This window comes from Penicillium mononematosum, assembly GCF_028829835.1.
Source record: "Penicillium mononematosum strain IBT 11891 chromosome Unknown utg000005l:1.0-9366267.0:1.0-9372171.0, whole genome shotgun sequence".
Classification (NCBI taxonomy): domain Eukaryota; kingdom Fungi; phylum Ascomycota; class Eurotiomycetes; order Eurotiales; family Aspergillaceae; genus Penicillium; species Penicillium mononematosum.
In genome coordinates, this window is record NW_026643275.1 from 3,075,831 (window position 1) to 3,091,471 (window position 15,641).

At 49.6% G+C, this 15,641-nt stretch overlaps 8 protein-coding genes across 8 annotated transcripts; 5 read left to right on the top strand and 3 right to left on the bottom strand.

The window, feature by feature from the left end:
- Positions 1–221: 221 nt before the first annotated feature.
- Positions 222–571, top strand: N7519_009265 (DUF5310 domain-containing protein; the record flags this gene model as incomplete). The annotated part of the gene is made up of 3 exons (XM_057296038.1): positions 222–308; positions 359–436; positions 485–571. 3 exons carry the CDS (start codon positions 222–224, stop codon positions 569–571), a joined length of 252 nt encoding a protein of 83 aa, XP_057143920.1.
- A 137-nt stretch (positions 572–708) lies between these two features.
- On the bottom strand, positions 709–2,015 carry N7519_009266 (putative transcriptional regulator; the record flags this gene model as incomplete). Its single annotated transcript, XM_057296039.1, has 2 exons — positions 709–1,674; positions 1,752–2,015. The coding sequence occupies 2 exons, from the start codon at positions 2,013–2,015 to the stop codon at positions 709–711; spliced, it is 1,230 nt and encodes a 409-aa protein (XP_057143921.1).
- Positions 2,016–2,516: 501 nt separating this feature from the next.
- Positions 2,517–3,285, top strand: N7519_009267 (flavin-linked sulfhydryl oxidase; the record flags this gene model as incomplete). The annotated part of the gene is made up of 2 exons (XM_057296040.1): positions 2,517–2,680; positions 2,763–3,285. The coding sequence occupies 2 exons, from the start codon at positions 2,517–2,519 to the stop codon at positions 3,283–3,285; spliced, it is 687 nt and encodes a 228-aa protein (XP_057143922.1).
- A 445-nt stretch (positions 3,286–3,730) lies between these two features.
- N7519_009268 (coatomer subunit alpha) lies at positions 3,731–7,688 on the bottom strand (the record flags this gene model as incomplete). Its single annotated transcript, XM_057296041.1, has 7 exons — positions 3,731–3,985; positions 4,050–5,134; positions 5,186–6,996; positions 7,052–7,085; positions 7,145–7,464; positions 7,528–7,577; positions 7,659–7,688. 7 exons carry the CDS (start codon positions 7,686–7,688, stop codon positions 3,731–3,733), a joined length of 3,585 nt encoding a protein of 1,194 aa, XP_057143923.1.
- A 659-nt stretch (positions 7,689–8,347) lies between these two features.
- N7519_009269 (uncharacterized protein) lies at positions 8,348–9,016 on the top strand (the record flags this gene model as incomplete). The annotated part of the gene is made up of 1 exon (XM_057296042.1): positions 8,348–9,016. One exon carries the CDS (start codon positions 8,348–8,350, stop codon positions 9,014–9,016), a length of 669 nt encoding a protein of 222 aa, XP_057143924.1.
- Positions 9,017–9,203: 187 nt separating this feature from the next.
- N7519_009270 (uncharacterized protein) lies at positions 9,204–10,504 on the top strand (the record flags this gene model as incomplete). The annotated part of the gene is made up of 3 exons (XM_057296043.1): positions 9,204–10,096; positions 10,149–10,363; positions 10,419–10,504. The coding sequence occupies 3 exons, from the start codon at positions 9,204–9,206 to the stop codon at positions 10,502–10,504; spliced, it is 1,194 nt and encodes a 397-aa protein (XP_057143925.1).
- A 702-nt stretch (positions 10,505–11,206) lies between these two features.
- On the top strand, positions 11,207–12,889 carry N7519_009271 (uncharacterized protein; the record flags this gene model as incomplete). The annotated part of the gene is made up of 2 exons (XM_057296044.1): positions 11,207–11,649; positions 11,716–12,889. The coding sequence occupies 2 exons, from the start codon at positions 11,207–11,209 to the stop codon at positions 12,887–12,889; spliced, it is 1,617 nt and encodes a 538-aa protein (XP_057143926.1).
- Positions 12,890–13,309: 420 nt separating this feature from the next.
- N7519_009272 (putative tubulin-specific chaperone c) lies at positions 13,310–14,707 on the bottom strand (the record flags this gene model as incomplete). The annotated part of the gene is made up of 4 exons (XM_057296045.1): positions 13,310–13,516; positions 13,578–14,288; positions 14,340–14,500; positions 14,590–14,707. The coding sequence occupies 4 exons, from the start codon at positions 14,705–14,707 to the stop codon at positions 13,310–13,312; spliced, it is 1,197 nt and encodes a 398-aa protein (XP_057143927.1).
- Between the last annotated feature and the right edge of the window lie 934 nt (positions 14,708–15,641).

The window sequence follows — 15,641 nt, forward strand, 5'->3', positions numbered from 1 at the left end:
CCTAGAGATCGGGAATGGGAGTGGGAATCGTGTAGCGTTGGGCGACTGCGGGGGATTCACGGTCGCGCGAGGTCGGGAAATGGAATGTGTCGAGAGTGTTCGTCACCTTGTCCGCAAACACAAAGAAGTAGGTGAACAATCCGGTGTGGGGAGATTTGGAGGAAGAATGGGGGCGAGGAAGGAGAGAAAGGGTGTTCCGGACGATCAAAAGTTGTCCACAAATGGTGGCTTCTGGACTCTCCCGCTCTACGGTCATCAACTTCTCTCCTTTATTCTGCCCTCTAATCCAGACCATCGCTGTGTTAATGGTATTTATTCTATCTCTGTCAACTGTCAAACTGCCACTAACGCATCTCAGGCTAACCTCCCTAACTTGCGACGCCTCTTTGTCGAGGCTAGAACGGAGGCGGAGGAGAACGAGTACTCGCGAAAGGCCGTATGTCATCGAACACTCGGGTCGATTTGATAATGCTAACAGGTGTAGTTCTACAATCTCGTTCTCTTCATTTCTTCTGTGGCCATCTTCAGCTTAACTGCTCAGCGCATGAGTGGACCGAAAGCTGGGCGATGATGGAGACCCCTATTACCATATATTTGGGTATTATGAAATATGAAGTATGAAGTACAAAGTGACGTGAACGCATAATTCCGATTTCCTGGCAGCCCTTGGTCCGACGAACTCATTCATTATGAACCCTATGCTATCCATCAATCAGTCTCTTCGCCATCACTCTCTAAGAATGCAAGCGACTGTCGCCCGCGAGCCAGCCTACGCCGAGGCTTCGCATCCTCATCCTCCTCGTCACTCTTGGCACCCCATTGTTTTGCACCTTCTTGGATCTGCTCTAGATCCGCTTTCAACTCCCGTTCTTCGCGGATCTGGTTTGCCTTCTCTTGAGATGGTCGACCAGTCATTCCAGCATCCTCCAGCATCTTCTTGAGGTGCTTGATTTTGGCTTTGGGGGTATCATATGGCGCCAGTTCTTTACCCCACAGCTTACGGATTCCGCATTTGACAAGCCATCCTTGCAGCCGTCTGATTTCAGCCTGGTCCGGGCTGATATCCTCATCCTTGGCTTTGGGAGCTTTCTTCTTGGTCTTGGTCGCAGTTCCCCCGGCACTCTTCTGTCGCTTGCGTGGGGCCTTGGGCTGAGGCTCTTCGTCAAGCACAACCGACATCTCGCTTTCGGAATCATCCTTGGTATCCCTGGTCTCTCTGGCGGCATCTGAAGTGTCATTGGGAACATCGGAAGCGTCTGATACATCTTTCATGAGGTTGTGTACGGAGGGCTTCTTCGCTGGCGACTTCTTAACTGGCGCTTTCGATCGTTTCTTGGGCATTGTGACCTCGTCACTCTCATCACCAGAGAAATCAGAAGCATCTGACATATCTTTCTTGGGTTTCTGTACGGAGACCTTCACTGGTGCCTTATTGACTGGCGCTTTCGATCGTTTCTTGGGCTTTGTGACCCCATCACTCTCGTCAGACGGGACTGATAGCTCCTCTTCCTCATCGGACACCGGCGTCTTAGTCTTCTGGCGTTTCCTAGGCTTTGGCATCGTCTCTGATTTTGCTCGCTTCGCAAGGGCACTGGACTTGGCCTTCGGGGGAGGAGAAGGGGACTTTTCAGGTGCTTGGGATTGTTGATTTTGTACCGCCTGGTCTTGTATTTCCTGTAAAAGCGTTGCAATGAGTGTCTTGTCCTCTGAAGCTGATCTGAAAGGGCGCCGTAAATGCAAACTAGACTCACCACCTCATCCTTGATTATATTCTCACTCCGTGCTTTCCAGTCACCTGTAGACTTAAAGTACCCCGCTGTGAGACCTAGTATATCTTCCGCGGCGAGTCGTACGCGCTTCACGGTCAATTCCTCCATGTTTCCCGACTTAAAGATTGCAGCCACCTGGTCGCGAAGTGTCTTCTCAAGGATCTGGTCAGAGGTAATGTTGAGCGCCTTACCCTCAGCTTCAGACTCAGAATCGGACATTGTAGACATTGTATACTTCGGCGGCATGGTGATGTCGCCCTATGACGATTGAAACGAAGTTAATGGTGTAGGAGTGGGTTCATATGAATGGCCCAGCTACTCAGACCATATGTAGAAAAGTAAGGACAAAAGAGCAAAGTAATGGGAGAAAAAGGGTTATGCCTTTCAATCAACTGTGAACCTGAGCGCGTCTGAGTTGAGAGAGCGCGGCAATGGATGACAAAGCTGGATCGAGATTGATCGGCGCCGTGACATTTCACTTCTATGTCATTTGCGACTTGCCTTCCAAGGTTGCTCTGAAAGCTCAGCTTCTGGATTTTCGACATATTCAAAGCTCATTGATCCTAAGGGCATTGATTGCTTTACTTTGAGCTGTCTTTACTGACTGTTGCGGCAAATATCCTTTACTACTATCTCTTTCTCACCTCCGCTGTTTTCTCCGCAATCTATTAGAAATCAACCCCGAATCACTTCAGCAACTCCATACCGCCAATTTCTCGAGGGAAACAAAGACCTAGAAGTGAAAACATGTCCTCAGTTCCACCGGAACAAGTCAATAGTCAATATAAAGACATGAGTTCCATGTTCAACCAGCAAAACCCCGCCGCCTCCGCAAGCTCCTCGAAACCAGCCGGAGATGACTCGAAACCCCCATTGCCCAAGGGCGTAGTCCTGGACAAGGACGGAAAGCCGTACGTATATACCAATGGCAGCAAACCGGGTCAGCCGGTCTACACCGGGTCTACATAACAAGCTAACAGACCAATCTCACAGCTGCCGCACCTGCACCTCCGTCGCCTCATGGCGAGCATTGACCAAGCAAGCCGACCTCAAAGGTGCAAACTCAAACTCTACCTCAACACCCACCTCGAGCATAAGCAAAACGACAACCCCAACGGCCGGCCTCGCCGCAGCCGCAACCCCCTCCCCCAGCGAAATACCCTCAGACTGCCCGCCAGACGTTGAAGAGCTAGGCCGCTCAACGTGGACACTACTGCACTCCATGGCAGCCACATATCCCGAAAAGGCAGACGTGGAACACCAGGCTAATATGAGCGGGTTCTTGAAGTTCTTCTCAAAGCTGTACCCGTGCTGGGTGTGCGCGGATGATTTCCGGGCATGGATGGCGCATCCGAGTGGACGGAACCAGCCGAAACTGGGGAGCCGGAAGGAGTTTGGGTGGTGGATGTGCGAGGCGCATAATGAGGTTAATCGGAAGCTGGGGAAGAAGGAGTTTGATTGTCGGTTGTGGGAGGAGAGGTGGCGGACTGGGTGGAAGGATGGTCGGTGTGATTGAACTGTACTAGTATAGATTTTTTGTTGGAGTGACCTTCTCTCTACTCTTCGGTTTGGACATCTCCCTTGTATATTAGACATGCATATTTTGGCAAATCAAGATGGGTTGTACTTTTAGCACTACTGACAGCGGGATATATAACTACCGACCGACTATAAGGCATCACCTTCGGGTTATGTCTAGAAGAGAGCTTTTGGACAAAACATGTTCGCATACAAACTAGATCGCTAAGCAATTATAATCTTGGATACAAAAAGACATCTAGACAAGGGACGGGGACTGTGTGCAGGAAGTTTTGTCTTTCTCCCAGCCGAAAAAAAAATGAAAAATGAAAAGCGCCGCCAAACACAACTTCTCCTCCTGCAGATGAAAATGTACCCATTTTGTAACTTCGTATCAAGAAGAGAAAAAAGGGAGAAAACCATTATGCTTCGTCATGCGGCAACTAAAATTGACTGGGGACGAACAGGCGCAGGCCGCTGGCCGGGGCACCAATTTCTGTAATATCCGATATCCGGTCAACACTTCCCTTGTACTGGGGGTGGTATTTGGCACCGGTGAATGGGTCTGAGACACTGGGAGAGCCGCTGTAGATAGGAGTGTAGGAGGCAGCGCAGATGTCGAACTCGGCGAAGGGGTCGAAGTCAATATCGATCTGGTCTTGAGGGTTGCGTTCGCATTGAGCCTTGATCTTCTTGGCCTGTTTCTCGGGGTTAGTATTGGTATATCACAAGTTGAAGATTCAATTTCCAGAAAAGCCTTACCTGTTCCAAAAGCTTAGCGGAGCCCCCATTGGCCAGCATGCGGTTGGCAAAGCTCAAGGCTGAGCCGTAGTTCTTATTGGCAAAGGCCAACTTCATTGCAGCCATCAATGCCAGTTGACGGTGAGCGACCTCGAGCTTGGGGATTGTGAAGTAGGCGGACAACTCAAGGCTGCGCTTGAGGTTGTCAGGGGAGTCGGTGGTGAGAGAACGGCGCTCGAGCTCGATCGACATGGCGAGAATGTATTCCCGGGCAGTGGCAATGATCTTCTTTGCCTCCTCCACCTCGGCTTCGGATGAGACAGTGTTAACGAGAACAGTGTGAAGAATGCGCTTGAAGGTTGCTACACCATCCTCCAGTTTGTTGGACCGCATGGCGGCATAACCCTCCTGCAGGTCAACACCGGCAACAGTCTCTAGGTCCCGGGGAATGATGGGAAGCATCTTCCGGAGTTCAGTCTCGTCGACAGTCCGGCGCACATAGTTGACCAAAGGCGGCAGACCAGCAGTGGCCGGGAGATAGGTCTTAGACGCCTTGTAGACTTCGAGGAAGCGAGCCTTGAGAGGAGCGAACTGAACGGCACCAACTTGGCGGTTCAAGAGCTGCATCGCAGTGTCGAAAGAGCCAGCGGCGACGTGATCAGCAGCCAGCGGCGAGTTACGAGCCCACAAGTCGGCCTCAGAACTGCCCGCACCAGCTTCGGCGCTTTCCACATTGACGAAGTCGACCTCTTCCTCAACATTGACATCATCACCCATATCCCATCCGGAGACTTCCTCCTCGTCTTCATCTAGTGTTTCCCGGGCGACAGCAGCTTCTTGCTCCTCTTCCTCAATCTCGAAGCCATCAGCACCAGCCTCTTCATCCACACCAACCTCTCCAAGAAGAGCTTTCTCAAAGGAGGAGTGACCGGCAGCCTTAACAGGCCAGTTGGACTTGAAAGTGGGCACAATAGGGTGAGGAACCTTCAGTGGTTGTTCAAGTGTGGGTAGGACAATTTGATCTTCGGTGAGACCAACAGCCTCCAAAATCGACTCGGCCTCTTCAATCAGACCATGTGACTTGGCAGTAAGATAGGCGAGAGGGTCTGGCGAAAATTAGTACGAAAGAAACAATTGCCACCAGGGTTACAACATACACAAGTCCACTTCCTTGAACATCTGGATTCGGTCCTCAACGTCCCCACGGTAGATGGCGTTTTGGAAACGAGAGGTGAAGTCGCCACGGTGTTCGGCAATCTTAGCCATACGAGCAAGCTTCTCCTCATCACCGGTAGAGAGGTAGAGGAAAGAGAGCTTGTCGAAGTTACGCTGCTTTTGGTAAGTCATTTCGACGATCTGGTGGTTACCATGAGCCAATGCCTCAGCTCCAAGCCTGCTCCAGATCTTGGGACGGTCGAGTTCCCGTGCCATTTCATTGGCAACCTCGAGGTTACCACATTCAAGGGCAAGGTCGAAGCGCGTCTGGGGGTCTTGCACGAATTGCAGGGCAATCTCTGGGTAACCCTTCTTCTGCAGATAAGAGATGATGCTCTGGCCAACCAGACTCGAGGTCTTGATAATCTGGAGCATCTCATCGTAATTCCGCTTCACAAGGGCGAGCTTGAAACGGTATTCAGTTGGGTCAATCTCCAAGATGCGTGGCTGAGCGTTGCGGTCAAGAGCATAGACGCTACGTCCCTTAACACGCACCAGGTATACTGTCTGGTCAAGAGTGCGGATAATACCATTGTCACCGTTGAGAAGGGAGTACTTCACATGGTTAAGGGTGGAGTAGAGCAGGACACCGGCGTCATCCCAGGTAGCACTCTTGATGCGAATAGTCTCGTGCAAGGTGCTTACCTGCTCGAGGGTCTTGGTCACGATGGTGACGTTGTGCTTGCTAAGCAAAGCGCAGTACAAACCATCGTTAGACCACACCACGTACTTCACTCCGCTGACAGCAAGCTCTGCAAGCTGCTTCTTTTGTTGAATGTCGAACAGAGCAACATGTGTAGGGGTGATGAAGAGCAGACATCCGGTACCACCAAAGTAGATATCGGTCGTGCCTGCTGGGGGCTTGATTGTCTTCGTTGTGGAGTTGCTGAGATCCTTGATATCGACCTGCTGGCTCGAGGGGTTGAAGACAGCGAAGCGGTTGCGGGCGACGAAGACTGCCGAAGTGGCCTGTCCACGCTTAACATCAGTAGGCTCAACGGCCCCCGTAGCATCTCTGGGGAGATGAATCAGTTCATAAGTTCCATTATCAGCGGGCGACGTAACCAGAATGGCACGCTCAGCGGGGTTGTAAGAGAGGGTGCGAGGAGGAACCCATGGGGAACCCAGCTTGCGCAGGGAAAGCATCGGCGGCGACTCGACGTTCTTGGCGAAGTCATATGACTTAACATGCTTGTCCTTTGTAATGTAAAACAACTGGTTCTGGTAGATGGCAGACGCAGGGCGCTCTCGCTCGAGCTTGAAGACCATAACACCGGTGTCATGGCCCGCGGCAAACAGGTTCATCTCGGGGTGGGCAGCGATAACCCAGAATCGATCAAGGTCGCGCTTGAATGACTGAACGGATGTACGCTTGTTAAGATCCCAGGCGCGAATCGTCTTATCTTCGCCGACCGAAAGGATGAGGTCCTGGTGTGGGTGGAACAGAGCGGCGGAGGCATTTTGGAAATGGCCGCGGCAAGTATCGACTTCCCATGCCTTGGTATCACTCATCCGCCAGAGTTTCACCAACCGGTCGTCACCGGCGGACACGAGCAAGGGCAGTGTGGGGTGGAACGACACCCAGTTAACTCCACGGTCATGACCTTCAAGCACAAACTTAACGACTGCATCGGTGTTTCCGAACATATCAGCTTGGTTCGGGTTGGCTCTTGCCATTTGATCTTCGAAGGAAATCGAGGTTGGGGCCGAGTGCTTCTTCCGCAGGCCGGAGATGTCCCAAATGCGAAACCGACTGATCCAACGAGGCCGAGGCAATGAGATCCTCGGTAGGGTGGAATTGAGCGCACATCACATAGTGGTTGTGACCGGTCATCGTACAGACTAAGAACAAGTCACAGCGTTAGTTGGTGTTAATACAGGTAGCTCCAATGCATCCTTACTGAGTGACCGATTTTGCCAGTTCCAGATTCTAATGGTCTGGTCATCGGACGCAGACAGAATCCAGGGCAGCTCGGGGTGGAAGTAAACTGTTCGCACATAATCCAGGTGGCCATTCAATGTGAACAAGCACCTCCGGGTCTGGTAGTTCCAAACCTTGATCTTGTAATCGTCACCTCCCGACACAAACAGGGGCTGGGTTGGGTGGAAGTCAACACCGCGAACTGGACCATCGTGTTCTTCAAATCGGTCGATAAGGGTTCCCATGCGGTAGTCCCATAGCTGGATGGTAGAGGAGTGGAGGGAGACAAGAATCCATGGCCTGTTTAGAGGTCAGATTGGGTGTTTTTGAGGTGTTAGGTGTCCCTCCGCGGGATTGACTGACCGTTTGGGATGGAACGCGATTCCTTTGGCTCTGGAGGATTTCGACTCAAACTGCACGAGTAAGAGAATCATTAGCATTTGCAATTGAGTCCCGTGGTCTGCGCATTAAGATGCCCGAGGGGGAGGGTGTACCTTGGTGAGCATGTTTGGGGAGGACTGCATCTTGAAGATTTGGCCGGAGCCGCACTGTAAAGTAGCAAGCTCCGCACACTAGAGAGCAATATAAGGCAGAGGCGACCACCGCATCCACCTGGAAGAAAGAAAAGAGCGAAAGGTAAACACTTGGTGCTGGTGTAGGTGTAGCAGTAAACTAAACGTGGACTCTATTGTGGAAGCGAATGACATGGGCCAATCATGCTGCCGGGCGGTGAGCGGTCAGGGGGTTGGTCTCGATCTCTACTCTGTACATGTGCACAACATTACTATGGCTTTTAGATCAGGGTTAAGGTAAAAAATAATGTTCGATCTACTACTATTATAGATTGAATTAATTATGGACTCTTTTTTTGTGGTTATACATTCAAAGCTCAACTTCGACGAGTGGAGATATATCCTGTTCCCCATCTACCCCCACGTTAGAAGCATCTGGAAACCCATGATGTTATGACGACCATGACTTTCGTGCGAGTTCCTTTTCCTACGTTTTTACTATTCTCTTGATATACTCAATATTTAATAGCATATGTGCATTTCATTGATTACACACTCCGTCGATCTTTCTTTAGACCCGATTATGGATCTTGCGACTTGACCGTCCAACAGTCTACTTTACCGAGGACCGGAATGTCAACACCGTTTGGTTCAAGGCTTGATATAGAAGTATGGGGGACGTCCCAATGGATGACACGGGTCCTGCCAAGCCAGACCAGCCCTTTGAATACTTCGCCGGGTTTACTTCTTCTGATGCTGCAGCAGACCCCCAGCCGGAAGATACTGAGCAGAGTATGAACGGATCAGGACCTTCAACGCCTACCCAGGACACGAATCCATTCGAGGAGAGCGACAACATTCGAATTATCAAGCCCTACGATATAGAAGAGCCCGACGATGATTTAGAAACTAGCGTGCCAAGGGTAGATCTACTATGTCTCCCAGATCCGTTCGAGCAATGGCAGCGCGAGTTGACAGACTATCTGAATGGGTTAGACTACGAACACGTTGGATTTGATAGCAATGCAATGCCTTTGGTGCGAAAGAGAGGGAAGAAGAGAAAGCCAGCCCACAACGCTCTCGCTACACAGCAGTGCTATCCACACTTGGCACAAGGACATGCATCGGCCGGGACTCAGCCTGAAGAGCATGGGCATTCCCCCAAAAGACGAAGGTTTGAACTGCCAAAGTGGCATGCCCAAGACATAGATTCATTTGGGACATTCCGGGAAGCCAACGCGAATGAAAGCTCAGGTTCTGAGACGGCATCAATCGACCTGTGTGGTGGCAATGATGGCACGGATAACTCACCCATGGCCGACGAGATGGATATAGACTGAAATGTCCTTATAATGTCATTCTCAGTGGTCATTTTCGGCAAAAGTAACGTACAATACAGATGTTTGCGGATTTGCCTGTATAACATGACGTCATGTGTATCTCATTGCAGCTCTGGAGGCTAAATCTACCTCGATGCTCCAGATACGTCTCAGACTTTACCACTATTTAAGAACCCCACCATTCATCATGGTTGCACGAACATCCTCACGCAACGCGGCCCAGAAGGCCAAGGAAGCCATTTCGACTTCCGCCGAGCCGACTGGCAAGACTTCCAAGGGAACGAAACGGAAAGCTTCAACCGAAAAAGCCCCGCAGCCCAAAAAAGAGAAAACGGAGGATACAAAGCCAGATGAAGAGAAAGCCGAGCATGTATCAGACGGTCCAGCAGCGAAGAGAGAGGAGGAACCTGTCAAGGCAGAAGAACCATCCGAAGCACAACCACCAAAGGAGAAACCTGTCGAAGCCCCTCCGGAGAAGCCTCAAGAAGTCGAAGGAGGTCTTCGCAAATCCGAGGAGAGGGAAAACGTAGTCTCCTCCAACATCCTCGAAAAAGGCTTCATCTACTTCTTCTTCCGCCCACGCGTCAACATAGAGGAACCTCAGGATATCGGCGATGTCTCCCGAAGCTTCTTTGTCCTCCGTCCAACCGTCCTTGGAGCGGAATTCGACGAAGGCCAAGGCCCCGTCGACAAAGACGCCAAATGTCGCCTGATGATTCTTCCGAAAAAGAAGTATCCAACCTCATCCAAAGAACGTGATATGGGATTTGTGGAGAAAGCTGGACAAACTATGCAAGAGCTTCATGAAAAGTTCATCACCGGTAGAACATACGAGACTTCCACCCGCGGTGAGCGCCACGTCGAGGAAGCTAGACCCTACGCTGAAGGTGTCTACGCGATCACTTCCACACCCCGGGCATCCCACCTCGCTTACATCCTGACCATCCCTACCGAGTTGGGTGATGTTCAGGAGGACTTCGGCCTGCAAGAACGAGGCAGCTGGATCGTTCAGTCGAAGAGTCCCAAGTTCGCTGGTCCACCAGTGGGTCAACTACCGAAAGGCCCAGAATACCCTCCAGAGTAAGTAGTTCTCCATAAAGAAATTGTGGCATTCTCATATTAACGTTGTTAGGGTCCTCGAGAAATTCTCAGATCTTCGATGGGTGCCTCTGCAGCCCGAGTTCCTGGACTATCCTAATTCCCAATTCCTCATGATCGGCGAGGCGCAGAATGACCTTGGCAAGGCTGCATTTGCTATGGGTGGTAAACAGCAGCACGAGGAAGAGCCTGGTCAGGAATTGGAGAAGCTGGAAGATGAAAACGAGCATCGGGTGGATTCTCTCAAAGGTATGTTGCTCTGTTGATTCTCTGTTAACCAGGCTAAGATTAACCCGAACCCCAGGAGATGAAACCGTCTATGAAGACCTGGGCTACCATGCGAAGAATTACCCCAAAGTTCTGACAACTTGGTACACGGGTGAAACCTGAGCTTTGCCGGATCGCGAACAGGGACCTAGAATATGCCTCAAAAGTAATGCTACTGATCACACTTGAACATGGAAATGTGTTTCATATCCTATTCTGTATTTGCTATCAGGATGTAGCTAACCCTATTGATCTAGGTAAGGATCACCCCGATATTATTATTATTATTGATTAAGTAGGTGTAGCTTATTTTTCTACTACCTTAGTACCCTCCCCAGTCGTATAGGGCCTATATATGACACCTAAACAAACTTATACCCTTACGTACTTGCCGTGTCACTACCTCTTTTCTACTTTAGGCGGTTGGTCTGTGGAACTTATCTTCCCCACGAGGAAGTCCTTCAAGTGAACGTAGACGTACTCCGTACAAAGGCCAACATTAGGCTTTGAAGCAATAGTTCAAAAACCACTGGCAATAAACCAGCTGCGTCATAGCTATTTTAATCTTTCCTCAATTTAAACGCGTGGACGGTAGGTTGTGAGTATGCTACGAGGAAATCAAGTTTGTTGATGTGATACATCCCGAGCCGTGTTTTGATCGATTGTGTTAACATATGCTCGCTCTGGAGTAGCAAATTAACCTACCGGTGTATGAAAACTCATGGTTATCTGCGCGCTTGTCAACGCGGTGGTAGTGAACACATGTTCCGAACTCTTTGCTTTCCCAAGGCTTTGATTCGACGCAGTGTCGCTACACGGGCAAAAATGCCGTCCCTGCAGAATCTTCCCGGTGAATTGCTGCTCAACGTGAACAACAAACTTTCGACATACGACGCCATGGCCATGTCGCAGCAAGACCGTGGAATACATGCTTTACGTGAGGTGAAAAATCGTCAGAAATATCATCAATTGAAGTTCGGCCGAGAGAAGTACCCGCAGACCCATGAAGCTGTACTCCAAGCTGGCCTAGACACATTAGTTGCCATCTTACGACCCCCTTCCCTTGGAGCTTATCTTCGTCGTGTGGACCTGTACGGAACTGGAATGATTGAGTTTGATCCTGACTCTGAAAATTCGATCCAAGATTCTGTGCTTTCCCCCGACGACATCGACAGACTCAAGCAAGCAATTCTACGCGCCGGCTTCCAAGATGCACAGGAGCGCGAGTCAATTTTATCCATGCTTTCAAGAAACCCTGCTAAATTCCAGTAAGCTTTTATCTCTGTCTATGAACATCTCACAGAGTGCTGCGTTGTTACTCACTAGCAATACAGATCTGATTCAAGCACGGAAGCACTTCAGTTCAAAGATGCCCTCATTACGCTCTTAGTTGCAGCTGCCCCGAATCTTGAATTCATTTCAATGTATCCATTACAGGAATACATTCGATCTTCACCTACTGGGAATTATGAAAGGGTGAATCTTCTCCAAAGGTTGCTATGTCGGGCCTCTGCATCTGCAGAGTCGGTGCCATACTGCCAAAATCTACGAAATATTAGCTTCCACCCAGACGATAAGCTTAATGAATCCAATGAGTACGTTGAAGACCCATATTATCATCGGCTCAATATGGTCCGCAAACTTCCGGCTGTTGAATCGGTCGCTTTCAAGCTGGTAACGTGGAGCAATGAAGCCGGAATACCACCTCCTCCCCGTTCCGCCAACTACACTAAGGTCAGCTTTACACATTCTGTAATGGAAAGTTGGGATCTTTGCCGTATCATCGAATCCGCCAAGACCTTGAAAAGTTTTACTTCCACCATCGGTGGTCGTTTATACCCTGAGGGTGGCAACCCCGTGTTATGCGTGACTCCGATATTCAAGTCCCTTTGGATGCATCGCCAGACTCTAGAAGAATTGAATCTGGATATGGAGAACCAGATACCTCGGCAAGAATTGTATGATGAAGAATATCAACCCCGTCAAGAAGGTGGGATGACCGAAGAGGACCGAAAAGATTATGAGGAGCAATGGGCAGACGAGCTGCAGGAGCTAGCCGCCCCAGAAATCGCACCCATGCGCGTCTCCCTGAAAGACTTTCCACGGCTCAAGAATCTCAGTATTGGAGCCCATACGCTATGCTACCTAGCTCGAGGTGCAGGAGATGGCAAGAAGCAGCTTGACTCAGAGTCTTTCAATCTTGTTGACCATATCCCGTCTACTCTTGAGTCTCTCCGGATCTACGGGCATGGACAGCCTGCGGATACTCCCTATCTGGATTACGAATCTGATCTAGATGTCAATGCCCAAATTGAGCAACTGGCGAGTGAGAAAGATGCCAAACTGCCAGGACTAAAGATTCTTGAAGGCGTTGATCCTTGTATTCCAAATGGCAGGAATGTGGATGAAGAGGCAGATGAAGATGACCTAGAACTTTTTTGGAAAGATCCAGATGACAACAGGTTTGATGATAATGTCAATCAAGAATCAACGCCGTCACCAGTGTAAATTAGTCCCTACCAAAACGGAAAGGGAACGCCAAGAAGTGGCAGAGGAAATCAAGTACATTAGGTAGGTAGTTCCATCCAATGAATTGTACATAAGACTCAAATCAATATAAGGTCCTCCATCAATCTTTTATATTTCTGTCCGTAGGTACAAGTACATAGCTGAGACTACAAGTACATAGGTGAAGTAGCGCAACTAAGCTTGAGTCCATCCCGAAGTCCAAGATCGCAAAAGTCGTAATTGATCGTGGTGACGCCAAGAAAAAAACAAAAACAAAAAGAGTCAACGTATGATTGTTTAAAGTAAAATGGCGTTATCGATCGTGTGAGCGTATGATGACGATTGATATCGAGGATGCGTCCTGTGCGAACATGACCATTCAAGTAGGAAGCAAGACATCAATCAATCAGGCGGGGGAAACTAGCTCGGGACTACTTTTATGGCATGTAAGATGTCCTCAAGAGACCATCCCGGCCCGCCGGGAACAATCTCCGCCCAGACCTCTTCGGGAACGGCATCGTTTTGATCGAGCAGACTCCAGTTTGGGCTAGGCTCCGGCTTAATCCATTTGAAGTCCTCGACTTGGCTCCAACGGTCTTCGTGGTCGGGGCGGTCATGATTCAAGGCCTAAATAGAAAAGTATAAGTACAAATCCGAGGAAAGGATATAGCCACGGGTAAACACTGACATAGGCCTTTGGGATCCGACCAAACCGAATATTGAAACAGTCCTCGATAATGGGGTTACTAGAGCAGCTGAGATAGACATCAACGTTGCTGCAGTTGTGCATGCGGAACTGGCGGCATGATACCACGATCACGCTACGCTCAACGCCGGTAATGTGTGCAGGGCCGTTGACTTGACCGCAGATCAATAAACTTTCCTGGACACCCTTGGCAGTCAGACTGGCATATGGCTTTCCGTTGGCAGTGGGAATGGACATATCAACGATGCAACGATCCAGGGAGGTAATAGACACCGGGACTGTGGATGTGGACCCGGAGGCCGGAAGCATAATGTGAAGTCCCTGATGATCATCGACTGACACAGAGGATATGCCGGTGGCCGCAAATGGACCAGAGGGGGACTTTGCGCCGAAGTCGCCGACTGAAACACCTGGAAATGAAGTGGGCGCAAGCTCCGGTCGCTCTTGTTGCTGTTTATCGGGCTCGTTCAGTGGGGTGGAAGGGTAGTTGGGTGTGTGGTTCGCGGACGAGTCAACGGACGAGCCACCCGGAGAATGGTACCCAGGGATACTAAGGCGTCCTTCAACTCCCACCACGGCAGCGTCAGACAAAGAGACAGCAGAGGTATTCTTCTTGTTCTTGAAGCTAAACTTTGATCGGGGCTCGAAAGCTGCGCGTGTCTCGCTCAACCGATCCTGCAAAGCTTTGATTGCCTATAGAGATGTCAGCTCTGGTCTATCAAGATAGAGTGTGAGTATATTTACCTCTGCATATACTCTCTGATCATAAGTGGGAATATAGCTCGCTGCATCCTTGACTTCGTTGGATAACCGCACGATCCCGGCAAGGCAGTGGTCTGTTGCATCGGCACGTTCACCACCCACAAGAGACGTGTCTGCGAGACGATCCATCTCCTGTTGCAAATCTAGAATGGTATTTTTATTAGCAAGGATCTGGTCATTTGTGTTGCTTGACAATGAAGTGACGTTTAGATGTGTATCAACGAGAACATACCGGTGATCTCATGCTGGAAGTAGCGGAAGAAGCGTTCCTTCAAAGGGATATCGGCTTTCGAGACTGTCTGATTATCCGCCGACGGGCGACGTAGTTGTTGTATTTCCGTATCAGCCATGGCGCAGGTTAAAAATGTTGGTTCAGGAATGAAAGCGGAGATGCAAGACCGGGGAAGGTCGAGGCTCCGTGAGATAGGTGGGAATGTAGTAATGACGTCGATAGGATCCCACGTCGATCATACCACCCCGCACGGTATTGAAGCCAAATCAATCAGATTCTGTTTTCCATCAGGATAAGCTTATTTGTAAAAGATGATTATGATCGTGATACATACCTAGTGTAGCTGTGAGCGAAAATAGCAGTGTTTCCCCACATTCGAATACTTATATCAAATCCCTCGGGGTCAAAATCCAAAATAAGTTCGGATATTCGGATAGTTGGGCTATATTAAAGTCAATCCCACAGTATCCAGTTATAAATCCTCTTTTTTTTGAAGTGATTGGCCTCAGACCTCAGATTGACGCGACAATCACTGCAGCTTCACTGTGACGTCGATCATCCCGCATTGCACGGAGCTCGGAAATCAGATGATCCGGATATTCAGGCTACAAGGCATCAACTTAACTTATACTTCTTGTTGAACTCTGCCACATACTATGCATCCATACGTATCCATATTACGTTACCCTACAAGGAGACTATGAGATTGGAAAACTACAGACGATGACAGATTCCCCCAATTGAGGATGCCACATGGGAGTGGTTTGTTTTGCTCTGACAGAATGAGATTTGATTTCTAATGTGAGTGACACACTCTAGACCGATAAAGCTCTTTCTAGTCCAGTGAGGGATACGGGAAGCCTCGAGAGCTGAGCATATTCCATTCGTGCATGGGGGTAATACAGAGGGAGCACTGGACTGGACTACTGCAATGTAAGGTTTTGCTCCGTTGCACAAGCAAACACTGGCCAAGTGAGATTGTGAGATTGTTCACGAGGACATGCCGGTCGATCATCTCTTTATAGCCGGGTTAGTACAGACTGACTACAGCC